We start from the raw sequence: 22,179 nt of genomic DNA, 5'->3' as shown, positions 1-22,179 counted from the left end.
GGTGAGCTGCGGGGGTGGAAGAGTTCTCTAGTCTCTTCTCCTGGAAAGGATTCTGTATCCTGTGGCCCCACAGTATGGAGGCCAGTGGCTAAGTCCGTGGAGCGCGTCTGTGGCCAAGTCCAGACTGAGTCTAGGTGGTTTTCCTGAAGAAGAAAAAGGCCTCTGCAGGAGGGGGTGGAAGCTGAGAAAGAGTGAAGGGGTCATTTGGTTACTCCCCAGTCTTGACATTCATCACACACACACACTCTGTGCCGAGGGTGCTGGGGACCAGAGACTCACACCCAGCAGCAGCGGGGAGAGGGGCTGAACTGTGGGACCTGGGGGAGGGGAGAGGCAGGCTGGGCCTTGAAGGTGCAGGGCAGGGTCGTGTGGCCTTCAGGACAAGTTAGGAGAGAGGCAACCCTCCCCCTCTGCAGCTTCACACCGCGCCTCCACTACAGTCCTTCTACCCGCTGGGCACTCCAGCTGGTGGGTCTCGGCTCTCCAAAGGCTCTTTCTCTCTGCCCCTTAGCCTCTGTTCCTCTGTTGTGTCTGTCCCTGGCCTTGTCTCACTGAGACTGACCCTCCGTGTGTGTCTGTCTCACTATCACTGCCCTGTTTTGTCTCATCTCTCTCTTCATCTCCATCACAATCCTTCTTTCCAACCGTGTCTCTTCCCTGTGTTTTCTGTCTCCATGCCTGCCTCACTTGCTTTCTCTGTCCCCCGCTCGTCTCTCTCTTATCTTTGTCTCCTCTATCTCTGCCTTGTCCCACCTCCTTCCCTTCCTTCCTCTTGTACATGTTTCACCTTTGTCGCCACCTCTGTCCCTGTCTCCCTCTTGCCGCCCACCCCCCCCCCGCCCACGTCTCTAATCTATCTCTCTCGTCCATGTCTCATCCTTATCTCCATCTGTGTACCTGTATCTCTCTTGTCCCTTTCTCCATCTTTCTCCATCACTGTTTCTGTCCCTTTCTCTCCCTGTCTCCGTCTCTGTCTCCTCTCTTCATCCACATCCTCTGTCCCCATCTCAGGCCCCGTCTCTTCCTCGTCCTTGTCTTCATTCCCCCTCCTGAGCCATCTCCGTGGTCCCTTCCGGGATGGGACCTCGCTGGGGGCGGGGCCGAGGGACTGGATCGGAATAACTCGGTTATCAGGACGAATTGAATTAACTTCTTCACACGAGCGCCGCCGGGCCTGTTTCCCCTCCCTTCTGCGGGGCCGCAGGTGGAGAGGCCAGGGAGAGGGGTCGGGACCCTACGGCTGGGCACGATGCATAGACTGAAGGTCTGGTCCGGATTGGGGCGGGATGGGGGACTCTAGGGATGGGGCCCCGCGCAGCCTGCCCTGCACATCCCGAGCTCTAAGAGGGCGGCGGCGACCCTTTGGGGTGGGGGTCGGGGGCGGCTGGGGGCGGGGCCTTGGCCGTCCAGGCCCCGCCCCGACGAGCTCGCCCCGCCCCGCCCCCTCCTCGGGGTCCTACGCGTTAAAAGGCGCGCGGGCCGGGTTGGGCTGCACTTGCGTTGCACCGGGGCGGAGCGCGGCCGCGACGGGGCGGGCGGACTCGCGAGCTCTGAGAGCCGGCCTCGGGTCCTCGGCCCCTGGCGCTCCAACCCCCATCTTGACCCCCACCCGGCCCGGGACACCAACTCCGACCCGGCCCGGCCCGGCCCCCGCCCCCGCCCCCCGGGCCGATGGACTACTCCTACCTCAATTCGTACGACTCGTGCGTGGCGGCCATGGAGGCGTCCGCCTACGGCGACTTCGGCGCCTGCAGCCAGCCCGGCGGCTTCCAGTACAGTCCCCTGCGGCCCGCCTTCCCCGCGGCCGGGCCTCCCTGCCCCGCGCTCGGCTCCTCCAACTGCGCGCTTGGCGCTCTACGCGACCATCAGCCTGCGCCCTACTCGGCAGGTGAGCCCATCCCCGGTACCACCCTCCTTCCAAATCCTACAGCACCCCTAGCCCCTGCCCTACTCGGCTAGTGGTTGCGACTGTCCCCCACAGCCGCCACAATCCCTGCCCTAGTCAGACCCTCCAACTCCCCGCGGGATCCACAGTCCCTCGTGTAAGACGGGATTCCCTAGGCAGAGTTGAGCCCCACCCTCTCCTCCTTCCCGTTCCTCTTCTCGCTGCCGTATCCCTATCCCGTGCTCTTTAGGTCAAGGAAATAGATCCCCAGTGTAGCCCCAGGCTCCTCACCAGGCCCTCCCCTGCCCATCTGCAAAAACTGACCACTAAACCTCTCTATGCCCTGTATCCTTGGAAAATGCTCTCGGCTCAGGCCAATAAGACCTCCCATCCTTATCATTCCCACCCCGCTTCATGCCCGACCCCCAGCATGGACCCCTGCGGCAGATGAGCTGCCCAGCTGGGAGCCTTCCCAGAGCCCCAGCACCATCAAGCCCCTACTGCCTGGTTTTGAACCCATCAGAGCCCCAGCACCATCAAGCCCCTACTGCCTGGTTTTGAACCCATCCTACCTGTGCCCAAATCCTCTTGCGCTACTGAAACCCATTCTGTGGCCAGAAGAAAAGGATGCTCAGGTCATTGAGCAACTTTCATTTCTCCATGCCTCCTGGAGATTCTCCCAGCTAGAGTACTGCAGAACCCAGAAGCAGCCCCATGCAATACCCAAGCCCCCTGATCCAAGACCCCATCTGAACCTTCAACCTCGTGGAGCCTCTTAGCCACCCCCATTGCTCCAGTTAGAGTTCAAGCTGCCCCACCCATTCTCCTTATCTTCTTCCTTCCTGGGAAGACCACCGGGACCCAGTAGAAGATTGGACCTGTGTGGTGGGGAGGGATGGTGAGAGAGACCTGGATTTGGAGAAGTGAGAACCAGAGAGATGGAGTCAGAAACTGGAACGGGGATGGGGAGATTGGGTACTCTGGGTCATATGCAGATGGGGACTGGGGAGCTGGAAACAGGAAATGGGGAGATGGGCCCTAGAAAGATGGAGGTCTGAGATGGAGAAGATAGGGACAGATACAGAGAGATGTGAGCAGAGATGGGAAGATTGGGGTACTTGGAAGAAATGGGGAACCAGGGTTGGGGAGATGGAGATAAAAACCAGGTGATGGGGACAGGAATTATGGGAGATGGGGACCAAGGAAGATTGAAAACAGAGATGAGAAAGATGGGGATAGGAATGGGGTGTTGGAGACAGGAGTAGGGGAGATAGAGAACTAGGGAGATATGACAAAGATAAGGATATTGGGGATCCCTGGACAACAGGGAGAACTAAACGGGGGCTGGAGACAAGGATGGGGAGATAGTGTCAGAAATACTGTCCGTGGGACAATGGGTACTGGGAAGGGGTAGATGGGAGACAGGGATGGGAAGAGTGAAGGGAAGGGTTGGGGCTGGTTTTTGGAGGAGTTGGGAGACAGAGAGAGATGTCTGGGAGGAAGAAGAAGGGGGCAAAGAGAAGATGGAGGAACCTGGGAGGGGAGAAATAAGAACCCTTCTCAATGGGCACAAAGAGAAGAATGGTCCAGGAGGGGAAAGTTGCAGATAGATATGGTTGGAGAGAGATGAAAAAGAGAGGGGGACACCTGGAAGAGAATGCAATATGAGATCGGGCTGAGGAAATGAGGCCTAGGAAGGAGAGGGATGTAGGGTAGAGGCGGCCAAATTTTTACATGTCAGAGAGTCCGTGGCAGGCCTGAAAGTAGACCCGCGGTCCATGACTGGTTACTGGGGAGACACAGGATGTTGATGAGACCTGACAGACAGCTAAGGCTAGAGTGGATATAGCAGGACCTGAAGTCAGGCCGACTGAGGGAGAAACACACTGAGGGTCGGGTCCGGTAGACTGGCGGGAGATAGAGGGAACACTGCGGAGGGCCAACGACAGGCCAGCAGCCTGGATCCGAGGATCAGATTTTGGTTCCCTCTCTGCGGCTCTTGGGCCCCAGGCCTCCCCGCGCTCCGTCCGCTTTCACCCCTGCCGGCTCCATCCAGCGATAGGGAAGCCGATCCGTACTGAGAGGACCAAGCCGAGGGGCCAGGTCAGGGGCGGGGGATGGTGAGCGATCCCTCAGGGGCAGAACACAGCGGGCCGGGATCGGCCCCTCACATCCCCACCCTTGTTGATTTCCCCCCTCCTGCACACACCCGTAGTGCCCTACAAATTCTTCCCGGAGCCGTCGGGCCTGCACGAGAAGCGCAAGCAGCGGCGCATCCGCACCACGTTTACCAGCGCGCAGCTGAAGGAGCTGGAACGCGTCTTCGCCGAGACTCACTACCCCGACATTTACACGCGCGAGGAGCTGGCGCTCAAGATCGACCTTACCGAGGCTCGCGTGCAGGTGCGTGTTTGCGCGGAAGTGTGTGCGCGCGGAGCGGGGCCGGGAAGTTAGTGCCTGACACCTGGGGGGTCCGAAGGACAGAGGGGCCTCACTCGGGCAGCGGGCGGGTACAGCCCGGGGGCGGCGAACTAGGACCAGGGGCCAGGGTGCAGTCTGGAGGTGATTGGGCAGGGGAGGACCGGCAGCCCCGGGAGGCGGTGGGGCCAGGCGGGTCCTGAGGCCTTCGGAAGAACTGAGCTGTTCAGCCCCACGATTTCTCCTCAGTCTCCCGGGTAGGGCTGGGCACGCAGAGTGATGCTTGGGAAGCCAGGACGGAGGCCGAGTGGATAGAGGGTCAGCTCCAGGTGGCCTCGGGGCCAAACAAGGCCGAGCAGTGGGGGAAAGCCAGTCAGCGCCTCCAGGTCCCCTCTTCGGCTCTGCAACGGTGAAACTTCTGAGTCTGGAAAGCCCGGGTTCAGGGTAGGCGCAGGAGCTGGGTCGGGACGGACTTTTCGTCGATCTTACAAATCTGAGTACAGATGTTCAGCTGGCATGCCTTTACTGGAGACCCTGCACAAAAGGCTTCCCGAGTGCCCTAACCCTCTCTCCACTGCCGTGGGACGCTCCGGGGGGACTCCCGGAGCTCCTTGTAGGAAAGAACTGGGGCGAGGGCTTTGGGTGATGAGGAGAGCGAAGGCGGAGTTCCCTCCGGGAGACAGAGAACACTGGGAGGCAGCGGGATCCGCGGGTGAGCAGATCCCAAGGGGAAGAGCCTAAGGACCTGGAGGAAGGGGCTAGTGGAAGAGGGGAGGGAGGCGAGAGACAAGGAGGGGAGGGAGGCGAGAGACGAGGAGGGCAACGAGCAGAGTGGTGGAGGGGGTCAAGACTCAGAAGGCTGGTAATAATCCTGACCAGCCCCCTCCGGAAGGAGGTCTCACCGCGCCCGCCGGCCCCGGGCTGACCGGCCCCTGTGCCCGCAGGTCTGGTTCCAGAACCGCCGGGCCAAGTTCCGCAAACAGGAGCGTGCGGCCAGCGCCAAGGGTGCGGCGGGCGCGGCGGGCGCCAAAAAGGGTGAGGCGCGCTGCTCGTCTGAGGACGACGACTCCAAGGAGTCCACGTGCAGCCCCACGCCCGACAGCACCGCGTCGCTGCCGCCGCCGCCGCCTGCGCCCGGCCTGGCCAGCCCGCGCCTGAGCCCCAGCCCGCTGCCCGCCGCCCTGGGGTCCGGACCTGGAGCCGGGCCGGGGCCACAGCCGCTCAAGGGCCCGTTGTGGGCCGGCGTGGCGGGCGGTGGGGGCGGCGGACCGGGCGCGGGCGCGGCGGAGCTGCTTAAGGCTTGGCAGCCGGCGGAACCCGGGCCAGGGCCCTTCTCGGGGGTTCTGTCTTCCTTCCACCGGAAGCCCGGCCCCTCCCTGAAGACCAATCTCTTCTAGCTGCCGGCCTCTAGAGGCTCCGGGCCTGCCGCCTGAGACGCCCCTGCCCCTCCAGGATCTGACAGAGTCCCTCCTCATCCTGGCCACCTGCCTGATGTCCCCATCTGTCCCACCCCCCACCGTGTCTGACACCTATGTGTGCCCTCCCCAGCTTTGGAGACCAAGTCAGGGCCACTCTTATTCTCACCCACCCCTACTCAGTGGAGGGGGGTACTTTTCACTGGGATGCCCTCCAGGAGAGCCCAGAACCCCTTCTAGCCTGGTTTTCTTCAGAACCGGAATCAAACAACACCTGCCCCTAACACAGTGCCCAAAGGTGACTCCTCAAACGGGGACAGCCTGGCTTCCTCCCCTGCCCCTGTAGCTGGCTGGGTCACTCAGCTTGGAGAGCAGTCTGCTGCTGCAGCCCTTGGGCCCACCCACACTGACCCCACCCGTGCAAAGGCTGGTCGTCATTGGGATAACGAGTGGCCTGAAGGGTCCCACCACCAATTTCACCCTCATGCATCCCCTCCCATCCCCAGCCGGTCTGGCACAGAGGGCAGGCCCGTTAGATGAGTGGAGGAGCTAACAGGGCAACGGGATGGAGGGGCTTCCTCGTTCCTGTTTTTTTGTCGTTGTTGCTGTTGTTGCTCTTTTCCTTTGAAAAACCTGTAATTTATTGAGGTGAGTTTTGCTCAATCCAAATAAAACTTAATTTATTGAAGACAGCACACCGGCAACCCTTCTGAGTACCCACGATGGGGACAGGCTACCTGCAAGAGACCGGTTCCCCTTGTGACCAGCGAGGAACCCTGAGCTGCCACACAGCCCCAGGGCAGGGCGGTACAGACCAGGAGACAAATCTAAGCAAACTGGCGCTTTATGGCCAAAATTATTCCCCCCCACCTAAACCGGCCCCCATAACATTAAAGTGCCCGCCCTCCCTATGCCCATACAGAAAAGCTTAAATAAACCCTAGCCCAGTTCTCGGGCTATTCCTTCATTTCCGGACGGACACCCCCCAGAATGGGGGTTGGGAGAGGTCCTAGCCGAGCCCTTCCACCTGTGGTTCAGGCCAGGTGGAGGGCAGCAGGAACAACGGTGAGAGTGGGGGCCCACGACGTACCCATATGGACCCCATGGCCTCCCTGGGGCTGGAGAAGGGGTCCAGAAAGGGAGGACAGCACCAGAATAACCAAGATCCTCGGTAACCACGGCAACTGACCTCCTGGGCCCTGACTCTAAAAGGTGAGGGGCAGGATGTCCTAACTAGGGCATTCCAAATGATTGGGCAGTAGGGAACGCAGATCCCCAATAAATAGGCAGAGAAGTACTGCCCCGCCCGCTCGTAACTTTTTCAACTCCGGAGCTCTGGCTGGGCCTTCAAGGGCAGGTTGAGGCGCTCAGTTCTTAGCTTCGCAGTGCCACCGCGATCACTTGCTGAGCTGCAGGGTGTCCAGAAGGAGGCGCTTGTGAGCCGGGTCCTGCACCCCAGCTTCCTCCAGATCTTCTTCGGTGATGTCGCTGTAGGAGTAAAAGACGCTGGGAGAAGGGCGAGGTGGTCCAGAGAGCCCGTAGCTCCGCCCCCGAGGCCAGCCCCACCCCCACCCCCCCACCCCCGTCCACCTCCAGCCCCGCCCCCACCTGAGAAACTCCAGGTCGTCCCAGCCATTGTGCACCAGGCCCTCCTCATAGCGCTCCAAGCCGATGGCCCGCAGCCAGGCTCCCATGCCTGCCTCGCCCAGCCCACCAGACCGCCCGACCTGCGGGCACGGAGCCTGAGGGAATAGGGCACGTCAGAGAGAGCACTGAGGGTGCCTCACACAGCAACATTGTACCGCTTGCTCTGGGGTGGGGAGAGAGGCCAGGAGCGGGGCTGATTCATATGACCTCCAACTCCTCCCCAGTGCCCAGCTCAGGGCAGAGGCAACACCACTGAGTGCTGAATGAAGTAAAAGTATACCACGACCCATGGGCAAGCACACACCGACAGCCACCCCTGGTGCACATACCTCTTCTGCCAGGTCCTCCTGAATGCTCTCTCGGATGCGAGGTGGAGGGAAGCTGAGAGGCCGGCCATAGTCCGAGGGCAGTCCCCGGGGCGGCTGCAGCTCCAGGGGTCCTGGCAGGAGCACGGAGCGGCCAGGCCCAGCAGGAGCGTAGTCCACCTCACTCAATGTCTTGGCCATCTGCAGCACTGAGCAGGAGCGGTCATCCCCACTGGCTGCCTCCCCCAGGAAAGTGCTGGTGGGTGAGGGGCCTGGGGGCAGTGGGGGTCTTGGATGGGCCTTGGGAGGTGGTGGGCCACGGGCCTCACCCGCACTGCGGCCCCGGATCACTGGCCCTGGCAAAGGATCCAGGCTGGGGGGCAGGAAGATGGCCGAATCCGGCAGAGGTGGGGGTGGAAAGTCTGGAGGGGGCAGTGTGCCCCCAGACTCTTCATCTGATGAGCTTCCCTCTCCCACACGGGGAGGCCGGTGGCGCCCAAGCTGCGGAGCAGGCACTGTGATGGCCACTTTGTTCTTGGTGGCAGGTGGGACAGGGGCCCTGGCAGGTGAGGGTGGCTCCGGGGGCAGCAGCTGGTGTGGGACCCCTTCAAGGACGTAGTAAGCAGGGTTATTGAAGCTGTTCTTAGGTGAGGGCGCCACCACCCCTTCCAGCTCTGGAGCGCCCTCTGGCTTCAACCTGGGTTTGGGAGCAGAATAACTAAATCAGGACCCAGCAACCCAAAGGGAAGGCGGTGGGTGGGTGCAGTGGAAGGAGAACTGGACTGCGAGTCAGGAGACGTAAGCCCCGGTCCTAGACTTGCACGTGACCTTGAGCACATCACTTTCCCTCTCTGTCCCTTGGGGTCCTCATCTCTAAAACTGGGGAGACAGGGGAGTTGAATGGATAACCCCTAAACTTCCTTGCCTTACTCGCTAAGATTCTGCAATCTTTTTTGATTTTGTAACGGTGAAAGCTGAGCGTAAATGGGTGAAAACAGAGGCCAGAAGGAAGGACAATAAAAGCCTTCAATGAGAATGACCAGCCAGATTCGGAAAGCCTCTGGAGGCATCTGAGGCCGATCTACTGGGGAATCTTACTCAGGGATTCAGGTTAGTTTTACTCAAGCCTAGAGATAAAACCAAGGTGACTGATAACAGCTGAAGATGACTGAAAACACACCAGCAGTTTTTATTTACGTTCAAGTAACAATTGGATATAATTAAAAAGCAAGCCTCACTTTCCCAAAGTATGATCCACAGAATACTACAGTTGACCATTGAACAACACGGGCTTGAACTGCACGGGTCCACTCACACGCAGATTTTTTTCAGTACTGCAACACTACATGATCTACAAGCCACAATGGTTGAACCCGTGGATGTGGAACTGCAGATATGGAAGAACTGGGGATACAGAGGGATGACTCTAAGTTATACACCCCTAACCCCTGCCATGTTCAAGGGTCAACTGTAGTGCCCCAGGATATTAATAGTTATTGCATGGAAAAGTTTCCTGGCCCATTAAGTTTGGGAAACTATATTCAACAGAGTTGAAAAAGGATTTCCTTCCTGTCCACATGCTCAGAGCTTTTGCTGATACTATTGTGCACTGGGAATATCTAAGAAAAGAATCTAGCAACAACCATTTCCCAAACTCATTTGACAACAAACCAGTTACCAGCGGGGGCATCTTGTAGGACAGTGGTCCATAGAACACCCCTAGGGAAATCCGTGCTGAGATGAAGGCCTATCCCCAAACAGAAGGCTCAAGTTAAGTGTTTACACAGAGGGAGCTGTTGCAGAAACAATTTCTAATTCTATTTTTTAAGGCAGGATTGAGAGGAAAGGCTGACTGTGCTCCCTTTGACCAGAGAGCCACACCTTCAGGAGGCCTGGCTGGCCAGTGGCCACGAGCGTAGGGCCCTGGCACCTCCGGCCATGCGGCAGCAGAGCAGCCAAGCAGCAGGTGATCCCCAAGCTGGCCCTGAGAGCCACGCACAGCGATGGATAAAGTCAGGGGGTGACAGTTTCCTTCTCTCACCTGGGGGTCAAGGGCTCCTCCCGGGGAGCAGCTCGAGGTGGGGCTGGGGGCCTCCCAGTTGGTGGTGGTTTCTCTGGTTCTTCAAATAACTTGGAGAGTGGACAGGAGGCCTCTCCGGAGGCTGGCTTGCGGCTCCCTGACCTGCCAGGGGTGCACAGGGGAGGAGAGGTGAAGTAGGGGCTGACCGGGCACCCCTCACGTAGCACACCACACAGCCCCAGCTCACCTGGGCTCCTGGCTGCCTCGGGACACAGAGGGGGCTTTGCTCTTTGCTCCTGCCTCATCCTTATCAATGCTGATCCACTCTGGGGGAGGAAGGGAAAGGAGACTCAGAGGAGACTTGGGGTCCTGCATCCCACAGACACCCCAGTGGGCTGCTAGCCCCTTCCCAGCTACTCCTTAGGGCAGGCCCACCCCCAGACCTGGCTGCAGAACTGCCAAATGTTCCAGGGATTCCAACATGCCCTCCCTGCAGCCCTGGTCCTCCCCTCCTAGACCCGCCCACACCACCCCATCTTATGCCCCACACCCCTCCCAATGGGGCCCCCACCATAGAGTCGCTCACGGGTGCCCAGGCGCTCTGTGGGCACCCGCACCTTCATGGAGCCACGGATGTTGCCTGTCTCTTCGCCGCGGTGGGACAGGAAGGTCAGGAACTGCTGGGCCGTGCTGCCAATCATGGACTTGAGCGCCACCACGCACTCCCCTGAAGGGCAGATGGAGCAGACCAGCAGACTGCCAAGCCTTTCTAGGGCCCTGCCCGGCTTTCTGTGCCCCTTGGCCCCCCTCGACCCTCACCATAGGATTCGTAGCCGTCCATGGACTTGACTGTGAGCAGGAGGTGCTGGTCCTGCAGGTACTCGATGTCAGCCAGAATGGGCTTGAGCTGGGGCACAGAGAGGCCCAGTGAGGAACAAAGGCCCACCCACCCCCTCCTGCCACACCGCCACTCACCCCACCCTCAAGCTCGTCCATGCTCACTCCCATCCACTCTTAGGAAAGATCCTAATCCATAAGGTAGAAGACACAATCCTGCATGGGCCTCTCAGAGCACTTAACAGCCCTGTAATTAATTAATTTTCTGCATCAGCAATGACCAACACAGGACCTGATGTTTAGCAAAGGCTCAAGAGCTATTCATTGAATGAATGAATGAACCAGCTGCAACTTGGCTCCCCCCATTCCCCCAAACAGAGCACGTGCCCTCATCCTCACTCACGCCCACCCCACACACAAGCCTGTGCTGCCGGCTCTGCCCGCCCTCCCAGGCAGGCTCCAGGTGGCGCTCTGCTGCACCTCCCTCTCTGTGTCCTCACCCACAAGCCTCACCGTGGGCAGCTGGCGTGAGGACCACTGCACCTTGAGGAAGTTGATGTTGTCACTGCTCTGGGCATCATTTTCGAAGCTCTTCTTGTACTCTGGGTGGGGGTGGGGGACACCCAACTGAGCGCCACCTCTCAGCTTCCCTTCTCTCTAACTAGAGGGCTGACCACTCTGGGCACCTCGGGCCTCCCATACCCTGTGGCCCACACCCAGCCCTGGGCCCCGCCTCTGACCCTCCAGGCAGGTGGAGTAGAACTCAATGAAGAACTTGGTGCGGCTGGCCGTCTTCACAATGGCCTCGATGCTCTCAAACTCGATGTAGGCCTGGTCTGAGGTCTTTGAGAGCCCTGAGGGGCAAAGGGAGGAATATAGACAGGAGGGCTGAGAGGGTGGCAGAAGGAATGGGATAGAGAGACTGAGTGCTGGGACAGGGAATCAGCAGCCCTGGCAGAGCAGGAGGGAAGGCCAGGAGGGGCCTCCTCCATCCCAAGCAACCAGTAGCGAGACCCCAAAGCCCAGACCTGGGACTGGGACAAACAGACAACCCAAGATGAGAGACTGAGAGAGGACCAGGGACCAGAATGCCTGCAGGATATGCCTGCTGACAACCCACCACACCACCAGGCACACTCGGGTACTCAAGTGGCCCCAGGCAGATAGACACACGTACATGTTTACGTTCATGCTCTTGGGCATGTACCTCCTGTGATGACCCAGGCAACACAGACACCCTCACACATCACATATTCAGAAACATTCCTACATGTACATGTAAACACCCAAACACCCCCCCACACACACACACACACATTTAGATGTATTCAAACCTATGCACATCCCCAGGCCAGCACCTGCAGCCACCCAGATGGACGCCACACCCACAAGCACATCCAGAATAGCCACCTTTCTTGGAGATGAACTGAGAGGTAACTCCAACCTCAAATGTCCCAAACACGGGGGAGTGGTCGCTGGTGACGATGTCATCTGTGCAGCCTGGGGAGGGGAGTAGGAATGAGGGCTCAGGGGAAAGCTCCTTATTCTCTGCTGGCACTTCCCAAAGCTGAGGCAGAGTTGGGTCAGTGACCACCCAGGACCACCCATCACCCTGTCTGGGAGGCTCTGACCATAGGAATTGCAGATGATGTGGGTCTCGGGATAGGACTTCCAGAGAATCCGGTCACACCATGAAGGCACGTTGGTCCGGACCTGGGGCAGGGGATGGCAGCATGGTCAGAGGTCAGCTGGGGCCCCACCACAGTGGCCCCAGCGCCCACCTCCTTCCTTGGATCCTCACAACATGCAGGAGCACCCCAGAGGCCCCAAAAGGGGCCACGGAAGCTGGAGCGGTAAGTGCAGAGGCCTGGACCCTTGACCCCACACACACTCTTGATTCACTGCAGCCCTGGGGGGTCTCCCCAGGCCCAGCTCCTTCTCTTCACTCACCCCAGTTGGCTTCTGCTTGTGCCAGGCGTATGTGTCCCGGGAACCCCGCTCATAGCGGTAGGTGGGTGGGAAGGAGATCTCCTCCTCACCTAGGGAAGGCAGGGGGGGGATGGAGGAGTCAGGGCCCAGAAGACCCAGGGATACCACAAGGATCCTGGCCCTCAGGGACCCCCTGCCGGGCCCACACTCACTGAATCGAAGGAAAACCTTGTGCTTTTCCCGCTCCAGGTTGAGCTGGTCCACCCTGAGCAGGGGCTCAAACTCCTTCCTGCTGATGTAGTTCAGGATCTCCTGGGGTGGGGACACAAAGGCTGGAGACTTTCCCCCTCGAGCCAAAGCCAGAGGTGAGAGCCCACCTGGCCCCAGCCCAGCCTCCCTACCAGCCACCTGCCGGGCCCTGCTCACACCTGTATATCCATGTCAAGGCGGTAGTTGAGGTCCCCGAACCAGAAGAGGTGAGTGAAACGCAGAGAGATGTCAAAGGCACTGAGCTGCCGGTCACCCAGCGAGAGCAGCCGCAGGATGTCCAGGTAGTTCTGGTTCCGTCTACAGTGGGGGGTGGGGGGAGGCCTCCAGGGTCAGGTGTCAGGGACAGGCATGAAGGTAAGACATCTCTGGCTGGGGTCAGGGATGGGCCAGGGATCAGGGTCCCTGGGGACAGAGGAAGGAACTGGGGACAAGGTCAAAGTCAGGGAGAGACAGAGGGGTCCTGAGTTGAGGTAAGGAAGAAGGGGGCCTTGGGGACAGGGATGTAGGATGTACTGTAGACTAGGATATGGGAGAGGGAATAGGTCTTTGGCAAAGAGAGGATGAGGCTAAAGAGACAGTTGAGAAGGTGCCCCCTCACCGGGCAGTCTTCTCATTTCCCGAGGTGAGGTGGCAATTCACAAAGCCAAACGAGGTGCCATTGAACATGAAGGAGACACCCACGGCCCCCTTGTTTCCTGTCAGGGCAACAGAAGAAGGCCTGAGTCACCCCCGGTGGGCTCCCGACTCCCCTCTGCCTGTCTAAGCAGCAGTGGGAAGATCCTCCCGACTTCCCCACATACCATGAGGCAGGCAGGCCCCTGCACACACACCCACGCCTTCCTGGGGGTCCACACGGGGCACATGCAGCCCCATCTGGATGGCCTGGGTCTGTCGGCATGTGTGAACAGAGAGCCCCTGGAGGTCACAGGGGACCCCAATGGTGAAGCTGCAAGAACCTGCAGATTCTGAGCAGAATCTATCCTGAGGGACCACTGGACGGCAAACAGGGAGACCTGGGCACTATGCCAGGTGCCGGGCTCTACCACGTACTAGCTGTGTGACCTTGGACAGCTCACTTGACCACTCTGGGCCTGAGTTTTATCATCTAAGAAATGGAGGTAATTATCCTGGCCCTGCCTTCCTGGTGGGGCTGGAAGAGATTTAGAATACGCACATGCTTTGCAAAGTTCAAAGAGTTCTATAGATGGGAAAGCTGAGACTACCCAAAAGGGGGAGACCCTGGACCCTGGGCTGGAGAGGAAGCAAGAAGCGTGGACAGAGGGACCCCACCCTCCCTACTCACCCAGGGTATTGGCGATGCCAGTCTTCACGCTGGATGTACTGACATGGCTGATGCGGTTCTCATGCTCTGGCTTGACCAGCACAGCCACCTTGATGTTCCACAGTGACTGCATGGCAATCTGGGGAAGGGGTGTGGGGTCACCCCTGCCCTGAGCTGGGCCACTGTCCACATCTCCCCCACCCCGCCCAGCCCATACTACAGACTGTTCTGGAAGTCACAAAATAGGAAGGGCTGCCACCCCTTTTTCCTGAGGGACCAGAGAGAAAGAGCCCTTCCCATAGCATAAAGGACTCCAGTTAAACTTCCTAAAGGATATGCCCAGGGACCAGAGGGAGCGCTCTCCAGGGTCGTGCATGAGGTCAAGCAGGATAGTTGGGGGCAGTGTGTGAGGAGGCGGGCTGGACAAGAGGATGACCCTCACCGGGCGGTAATCCAGATCTGTGAGCTCCTTGAGGCTCCCGCGGAGCAGGTCCAGCCACTCGCGGTCGCCCACCGAGTTCTCCTGGGTCCCAAAAACATAGATGTCATGGGGTATGGTCACCGTGACCTCATCCAGGGTCTTCCCCAGACCCTTCGATGTGAACCAAGATGTCACATTTTTTGGAGGCGGCACACTTCCTGGAGGGGGAGTGGATGCAGGTGGTCAGGTCCCTGCATGGGGCCCTTCCTCTCTCCCACCCCAGCCCCTGCACGGGCCTGACCCATGTTCCAGGTGCCTATGAAGACGGAGATCATGTCGGGCTCGTCCTGCTTGGAGTGCTTATTCTTCATGAGCTGCAGCAGCTGGCAGAAGGCCTCCCGCTTCTGGGGGGACAGCAGCCAGTCAGGGGCAGGTGGGTGGCCAGGAAACCCCCTTCCACGGGGACACCCTGCTAGGTGGCAGGTCCAGGAGGAGACAGACATACTTCTCTGGCTCACCACCATACACCCACTCCTCAAGCATACAACAGGTGCTCAGTAAACGTTCACTGAATGAATATTTGAATCCACCCTCAGGCTGCCCACTCTCAGTATACACACTCTCTGCTCCGTCAGAACTGCCCCCACCACGAGGGATGGCATGCCTACATCACGTGTTCCCTCTCTTCCCATCCAGCAGGGACTCCTGCAGCCCCCAGTGGCCTGGCCCACCCGCTGCTCACCCGGGCGCTGACAAAGATGAAGTCCTTGCGCTGTGTCCGGTCCTTCTCTTTCTCAAACACGACGCCCAACTTGTTCTGGACCCGCTGGGACTTAATGAGCTGGCGGACTAGGGGATGGAGGATGGGTCACACCAGCCTGTGCCCTGAGGCCCAGGGGCCCACCCCACCCCCCATCCCAGGGTGGGCCCTGGCTCACTGCGGTCATGCGTGAAGGTCGTCCAGTCCTCCTGTGAGTCCCGCTGTCTCCGCAGTAGCACCAGCCGCCCACCCTCCACGTCCACACTCAGCGTGAACTTCTGTGACTTCCCAATCTTGGTCAGGTCACCCAGGGTCACATCCAGCTTCACCTACAGGCCAGGAGGTGGAGGGGCTGCTGAAAAGACCTGGGGGCAGGCAGCACCCCCTTCACCTCCACCCACTCTTTGCCCTGTGAGGTTCCCCCCCGCCCCCCACCATGTACCTCAAAGGCCTGCACGGGGATGGTCTTGGCCTTACGTGTGGATGGCTGCAGCGGGGTCGGGGGTGCTGTGGAACTCATGTCCTGTAGGGCCTTCAGGGCCTGGAGGGGGCAAGGACAGGGCAAGGTTAGGAGCCTTGCTGAGGGCTGGGGCGGGGAGGGACACAGCTGATGTGGGGCTCAGTGCTAAACTACAGATTCAGGGTTCAGATCAGTTAGAGCAACGCAAGTGGCCAGGGACCGGTGAGTGGGTCAGGGATCAGAGGTCAGGGGTCGGGGCACCTTCTTCTGGATGCCTGACAGGAAGTCCTTTAGCACTGACAGCTTTAGCACCAGGCTCTCTAGCTCCTGCTCCCCAGTCTGTGGTGGGTTCTGCGGGGAGAAAGAATGAGGCTCGTCCGTGAGGCCACCAAGCAGGAGGCACCCCACTCAGCGCCAGAACATGAACCCACTCCCCAGAGGTCTCTCCACAATCCCACCTGCTGCTGCAAAAGGCGGGTCACCATGGGCGAGCTCTGCTGGTCAAACACCTTGGACAGGATCTCCAGGCCCGACAGGACCTTGTCCACCTCACTATGGGAAGCATCAGGTCAGAACTCCCCACCCCGACCCAAGTATAGGGAAGAGGGGCTGAGTGTGTAGCTTCAGCTGCCACCGAGAGGATACAAGGGTTCAGGCGAGGAAAAGTCAGGAGGCAATAGCTGGTTCGTGGTTCAGGGCCAGAGGTCAAAGGTCAGGGCATTTGTGTAGCAAGGCAGCAGGAGAGGACAGGTGAGAGGTAAGGGTGCAGCGCGTGGAGCTGGATGTCCCAGGTACCTGTGCAGCCTCCGGCATGAGGTGGCAAGGGTGCGGGTGAGGTGCGGCAGGTTGCTGGCTCCACCCCGCACAGCCTCCAGATCCAGCCCGTAGCTACCCTTCAGGTACTCGTGCGAGACAGTGCTCAGCCCATTGGGAGCACTTCAGGAGGGGTTAAGAAGTCAGTGGAGGCCCCGCTGACCCTGTCCCAGCAACCCCACCCCATTCCTAGAGGAGATGGTACAGGTGGCAGTCAGAGTACAACAGGCCAGGGTGTCTGCCTCTGGGGCTGAGACAGGGCGGGGGTCCCTGGGGAGGGCTGGGGGCTTAAAGGTCTTCCCACCTTCGGTGAGGACACAGTTCTCAGAGAAGAAAGGGACTTCCTGCTCAGGAGGGGGTTGGCGTCTCACCTCTCAGCAGCCGGAGTCGTGGGGGTCTCAGGGGCTGGCAGGGGGCTGCTGGGCCCGAGGGGGGCAGAAATGCTGGTAGAGCCAGAGCGCGGGGGCAGTGGGGGCTTCTCATCCTCCCCATCTGTGGACAGGGGCCAGTGGGCAGCGGTGTGAGCCCCCTGCCCTCATTGAAGTACGGGGGACACGATGGCTGTCAGAGACTTGCATGGAAAGGGGTAAAGGGCCCAGGCACCACGGAGAGTGGCAGCGGGCTTCAGGGGAGTCAGGCTGAGAAGATGGGTTGGGAAGTCGCAGGTAATGGCCGGGGATGGGCGCAGGGAAGGCATTCGTACATCGCACCCCGGGCAGCACCTGAGGCATCGCGGTCATCCGGCAGGTCTGGCTCTCGCTCCCGCTCCACAGGCAGAAGCAGGGCACACACCAGGCCCTGGTTGGGCTGGGCGTACAGGCCGATGAGCTCCCCCAGGGTCTGGAAGCGGCGCACAGGCACACCCTGCGAGGTCTGCAGGCCAGCAAGAGTGGGAGAAGCGTCAATCAGCTGGTCCCAAACCTTAGGCTGGAATCAAGGTCAGGGGTCAGGGTCTAAGCTCCTACCTGTACGGCCAGGAAATCTTCTCCATCAGGGAGAATTCGATATGTGTGCACATGCTTCTGATACCTGACAGCAGAGCAGGGGATCAGAATCTGTCACCCCCAGGCTGGGGTCTAAGTCCCAAGACCCCGTTTCCTCCTACCAGCGGGCTCAGCCCCCAGGCCCCTCGTCTAGGTTTCCTTAAAGCTGTTTGCCCAGGCTGCACAGGGTTAATGATGGGGCCAGTCCCCTCTATCCTGCTAGTGCCAAGCAGAACAGGAATGCCCAGACCCACCCACCCCCACCCCAGGCCTACATACACTCCACACCCACTGTAGGGCCCCAGAAGCATCAGGCAGCTCTTTTGTGGCCTCCACAGCTGTCTAAACAGACCCTCTGGGCTTTGGTACCAGTCTGGGCCCCCCGCCAGAGTAAGAGTCCTCAGAGGCCTGGGTAACCCGTCTGCGCGCATGGGTGACGTGCTATCACACGTGTGCCTGCTGCCTGTGTTTACACTGGTGTCTGGCTCTGCTGGAGTCAGGTGTGTCTGGAGTAGTTTTGCTGGGGGGGTGTGAGGATATCATTCTAGGGCTTTCTCCCCCCTTCCCCAGACACCAGGAAATTGGGATGACCCATGGGGGCCCTTTATGGGAGAGGTGGGCCTCTAGGAGCCCCAAGCTAAGGAGGGGCAAGAGGGGTGCTGACAGATGGTAGCAACAGCTGAGCAGGTGACAGCTGAGCCTGGCCTGGATGGTACAGGCTGCACTCAGTGGGGGTGGAGGATCCCTCTGCAGCCGCACCTCAGGGCAGGCTTGCAAAGGGGGTCACCTAGGCCGTGTGTGTTGGAGGTGGGTATTACTAGAGAGGACCAAACGCCTATTTGAGGAGACTCTACACCCTAGCCACAGGGCCATCCTCTCCCCTCAGGTAAGCCCCGTCCAGGGGCTCTCCTGACCACTGGGCACAAACTGTGTGGCTATCTGTGTGTGACTGGGTGTGTTGGTTTTTGGACTGTGGGTCTGTGTTTGTAAGAATAATAGCATCCCATTAACTGAGTCCTGTCTCTGTGACAAGTCAGGTACTCAACGTCCTACAGACGTGATCTCATTTAATCCTCACGTTTTAAGGCAGATATTATTATTATCCCTCTTCTCCAGAAGAGGAAACAGGCGCAAGGAAGAAAAGTGATTTGCCTAAGGTCACAGAGCAAGTAAAAGGTAAGTAAAAGGCAGAGCTGGCATTTAAAGTCAGGACGGAGGCCAGGACCTGTATCCGGGCCTGCTGGTTGGATTGACTGCGCCTGCTGGGGCAGGGCTGTGTCCTGAATGTTTCCCCTGTATGCGTGGGTGGCATATACAGGTAAGCAAGTATGTTTCTGATCACCCACTCCCAGGTTCCTGAGATGCAGGGAGTAACCAGAGTCAGCCGGTAAAGCTGAAGTCCTCACACACAGACAGCCCCTCACCCCACCCGTCCCCTCCCCGGCAATGGAGCCAGGACTTTTCCCTCCTGGGACAATAATGTTCCCATCCAGACACAGGCCCAGCTGTCCCCCTCCCACTCAACAGCTGATCTAGCACCTGCCTCCCTCCCCTCCCTAATTAGGGGGTACGCCTCAGAGAGGGTTGGCATGCAGGACTCTAGGTTATTCATCTGCCTAGGCTGTCCCTCTTCAGTCCCCTATTGGGCCTCAGATATGGGACATAAGCTGAAACTTGAGGGACCCCTTCCTCTTCAGGTCCACTGCCTAGGCCAGGGTTGTTCAACCCTCAGCACCACTGACATTTTGGACTACATAATTCTTTGTGGTGAGGGACAGTACTGTGCATTGTCGGATGTTTAGCAGCAACCCTGGCTTCTACCCACTAGGAGCCAGTAGTACGATCCCAGTTGTGACAACCAAAAATGTCTCCAGACATTGCCAAACGTCCCCTGAGGGGTAAAATCAACCCCAATTGAGAACCACTGGCCTAGGCCAGTGTACACCTAAAGATGTGAGGAGAACAGAAGGGAAAGAGACACAGGGATAGGGACTTGGGAGGGCTCACGGGCCTGAGGAGGAACATAACTAGGTCTAAACAAAGCAGCCCCACCACTTCCCACTCACCACCTCCACTCCAGAGGCCTACAGGAGCCCACCCAATGTCAGATTCTGGGGCTCAGGGGGGCAGCTCAGGAAGAAGACTCCAAAACTGAGAGTGCAAACTCACCCAACACCACTGCCATGCACGGCAGATGAGTACAAGCACAAAACCAGGCCCACTCAGAGAGCTGCCAAGCCTAGCCCCACGCTCAGCACCCACAGCTCAGGGCTAGGGCAGCAGGATCCCAGAGCCAGGGCACACACACTCACTCACTGATTCATGAAATAATGACAGGGAGCCATACTGCCTCACTCCCCTTCTCAACACCACCCTGTCCCCAGCCGCAGTCATACATACCCAGGCAGGCCCCAGCCTCAGTCCCGGGAAACAGAAAGCCCCCTAAGGAAGCTGCTGGGCATCTTCCTTAGTTCCTCTGGCCCCAACTCCCACTCAGACATTAGTTCCTCTGGCCCCAACTCCCACTCAGACACCCAATCCCTACATAAACAGAAGTGCACACAACCGTGGGATGCACATCCTCACCCCTGCCTGGAGGATGCCTGAGGGGGTCTGCCAGAGACTCCCTACACTTTCCCCAATTACAGCGACCCTGGGCCGCAGGACCCCGCATACTCTGCCCTCAGTGCCGCAGCAAGTGCCCCCAGACACACAGCAGGAAGGAAGTGCTCCCGGCATCCTTCCTCAGGCCCAGCAGAGAGCCAAGGCCCCCACTGTGGCGGGCGCAGGCGTCCCACTGTCCCGGGCCCTCCCCACAGCACTCAACTAAGCCCGGGCCGTGCCCCCGCCCGCCGGGAGCCTCAGCCCCACTCACAGGACGCAGAGCGCGAAGGCTCCCGCCACACTCTCGCTGTCTCGGACCAGGAAGCTGCCATCGCGGCCTGCCCGGGCCAGCAGCTCCTCGGCGGCGGCGCGGCTCAGGTCGCGGTGGTACCAGGCGGGGGCCGGGCTGCCCAGAGCGGCCCCAGGCCCGGCGCCCCCTGGGCCCGGCGCCCCGCACGCCGAGGCCATGGCCAGGGCAGGGTTCAGCGCCGCCCGCGCCCACCGCCCCGCGCCATCCGCCCTGGGACGCTCGGCGCTGACGCTGGGACCGGGACCGGGCCCGGGTACCGGGGCTGGGGACCGAGCCTGATGATCCGCTGGCGGGACCGAGCCGGGGATCGGGGTTCCGTGCTCCGCCGCGCTTGCCGCCCGGTTTGCCGCGCAGCCGCCGCCGCCAGCAGCGCCGGCCTCAACTTGAAGAGAAAGAAAAGTTTGTTCAGAGGCGGCGGGGGAGGGGCAGGAGCGGAGCGCAGTGCCGGGCGGCCGGCCCCCACCCCCACCGCTCGGCCCAAGGCCCGTCCCGCCCCTGCCCTCACCCTCTTCCCCGCGGGGAAGCTGCCCTCTGCATTCCCGCAGGAGCCGGGACCCCCCAAACCCCAGGGGAGGCCGGCCTCCCAAACCCCACAATGATCCTGCCCAGCCATCACCACCCGGAGAAGATCCAGCTCCTAACGCCCGCCTCCAAGCCCAAGTCAACCCATCCTGCGCCCCGACACTTTGGGATTCCCGATCCCCTCCCCCTCCTTTCAATACTCACAATTATATGACCCCCAACTCCCATAAACGTCTAATTCCACCCCCAAATCCTTTCCATTCGGCCCCCCTACGGACTCGTAGGATCGAGTTACCAAAATCCCCGAAGGATCCCATGATGAACCAACCTCCTGCCGTCTCTCTCCCCATCACCCCCAACTCCCGTGAAATCCAGCCCCTACTTAAACCTGAACCCCCGAACTCCACTGGGTCCCAGTCCCGCGTGGGGGATCCCCCACAAACCCCCAGAGGAGGTCCAGTGTCCTCGAATCCCCATGCACCGTCCCTGGCAGCCCCTCTCAGCCCAGGCAGAGCCCTTCCCCCCTCTCGGCCAAGTTCCCTGGCACCATCCCCCATACCCGCAGGCCCCGGCCTTGAGGGGTTCAGCAGCCCGAGATCAGGCCTTTCCTTGCCCATCTAGAAGAAAGTTCCCTCAAACCCCCGGGCTCCCGACCTCTCCCCAGAGCCCCGGCCGCCGTACTCAGACCCCCACCTCCTGGGCTGCTCCGATGCCCCCTTCCCCGGGGAAGCAGCCCTGGACTCCCAGCGGCCACTTAAGATGGCCATCCTCTGCCGCCGCACCCCCCCACCTCGCCTTCCGCCCCGCCCGCCGCCCCGCCCCCGCGGCTCTCCGCCGAGCCGGGGGTAGAACCCGCGCCCCGCCTCGCCCGGCCCAGTGCCTTGATTCCGGAGCCGCTAACCAGCCGATTGACCTCGGGCGAGTCACGGCGCCTCTCAGAGCCTCGCCTTCCGGCTCTGTAAAATGGGGATAACTTTATGAGGGCAGACTCAATAGGACCGTTCTTGTAAAGCTCTCCGCACGGGGCCTGGCATTCAGTGGGCGCTCCCGAACAGCGGCTATTCTTATTATTAATTAAGGAGTAACGAAGGTGACAGCTGTGTAAACTGTAAAGCGAGGCAATGGAACGAACGAGTATTATTAGCACCCGCCCCCATCCCAGCTACTCCCTCCAAGTCAACAAACTCGAGCCTCTGTGGGCGGGACGCGGAGCCAGGAGCGCCCTAGACCAGGCTCGCTCCGACAACCCCCGGCCCCTTCCCCTCCCACAAGGGGCGGTAGGGCCCCCTGGGCCTCCC

General features: G+C 60.1%; 2 protein-coding genes across 8 annotated transcripts; one reads left to right on the top strand and one right to left on the bottom strand.

The window, feature by feature from the left end:
• Nucleotides 1-1,671: 1,671 nt before the first annotated feature.
• PHOX2A (paired like homeobox 2A) lies at nucleotides 1,672-5,700 on the top strand (the record flags this gene model as incomplete). 3 transcript variants are annotated; one of them, XM_079929840.1, is made up of 3 exons in its annotated part: nucleotides 1,672-1,888; nucleotides 4,101-4,288; nucleotides 5,248-5,700. In XM_079929840.1, the coding sequence occupies 3 exons, from the start codon at nucleotides 1,672-1,674 to the stop codon at nucleotides 5,698-5,700; spliced, it is 858 nt and encodes a 285-aa protein (XP_079785966.1). The 3 variants fall into 3 exon arrangements, with proteins under 3 accessions (XP_079785966.1, XP_079785965.1, XP_079785964.1); XM_079929839.1 differs by having other exon boundaries at nucleotides 5,224-5,700; XM_079929838.1 differs by having other exon boundaries at nucleotides 4,101-4,292; nucleotides 5,183-5,700.
• A 380-nt stretch (nucleotides 5,701-6,080) lies between these two features.
• On the bottom strand, nucleotides 6,081-21,862 carry INPPL1 (inositol polyphosphate phosphatase like 1). 5 transcript variants are annotated; one of them, XM_079930838.1, is made up of 29 exons: nucleotides 21,783-21,862; nucleotides 20,321-20,741; nucleotides 17,428-17,491; nucleotides 17,185-17,335; nucleotides 16,834-16,954; nucleotides 16,445-16,585; nucleotides 16,108-16,201; nucleotides 15,911-16,000; nucleotides 15,632-15,730; nucleotides 15,368-15,518; nucleotides 15,172-15,278; nucleotides 14,731-14,833; nucleotides 14,451-14,647; nucleotides 14,030-14,147; nucleotides 13,325-13,421; nucleotides 12,885-13,023; nucleotides 12,669-12,768; nucleotides 12,478-12,566; nucleotides 12,159-12,240; nucleotides 11,938-12,027; nucleotides 11,268-11,381; nucleotides 11,041-11,129; nucleotides 10,510-10,597; nucleotides 10,262-10,417; nucleotides 9,938-10,016; nucleotides 9,712-9,852; nucleotides 7,695-8,367; nucleotides 7,327-7,460; nucleotides 6,081-7,206 (listed from the first exon to the last, which is right to left on the bottom strand). In XM_079930838.1, the coding sequence occupies exons 2-29, from the start codon at nucleotides 20,515-20,517 to the stop codon at nucleotides 7,116-7,118; spliced, it is 3,795 nt and encodes a 1,264-aa protein (XP_079786964.1). In that variant the 5' UTR covers nucleotides 20,518-20,741; nucleotides 21,783-21,862; the 3' UTR covers nucleotides 6,081-7,115. The 5 variants fall into 5 exon arrangements, with proteins under 5 accessions (XP_079786964.1, XP_079786963.1, XP_079786965.1 ...); XM_079930837.1 differs by having other exon boundaries at nucleotides 21,762-21,856; XM_079930839.1 differs by having other exon boundaries at nucleotides 21,795-21,821.
• Between the last annotated feature and the right edge of the window lie 317 nt (nucleotides 21,863-22,179).

The sequence above is a fragment of the Stenella coeruleoalba genome (genome assembly GCF_951394435.1).
Source record: "Stenella coeruleoalba genome assembly, chromosome: 8".
Taxonomy (NCBI): domain Eukaryota; kingdom Metazoa; phylum Chordata; class Mammalia; order Artiodactyla; family Delphinidae; genus Stenella; species Stenella coeruleoalba.
Note: the sequence above shows the minus strand (reverse complement) of the source record. Positions and strands in the feature narration are given on the sequence as shown.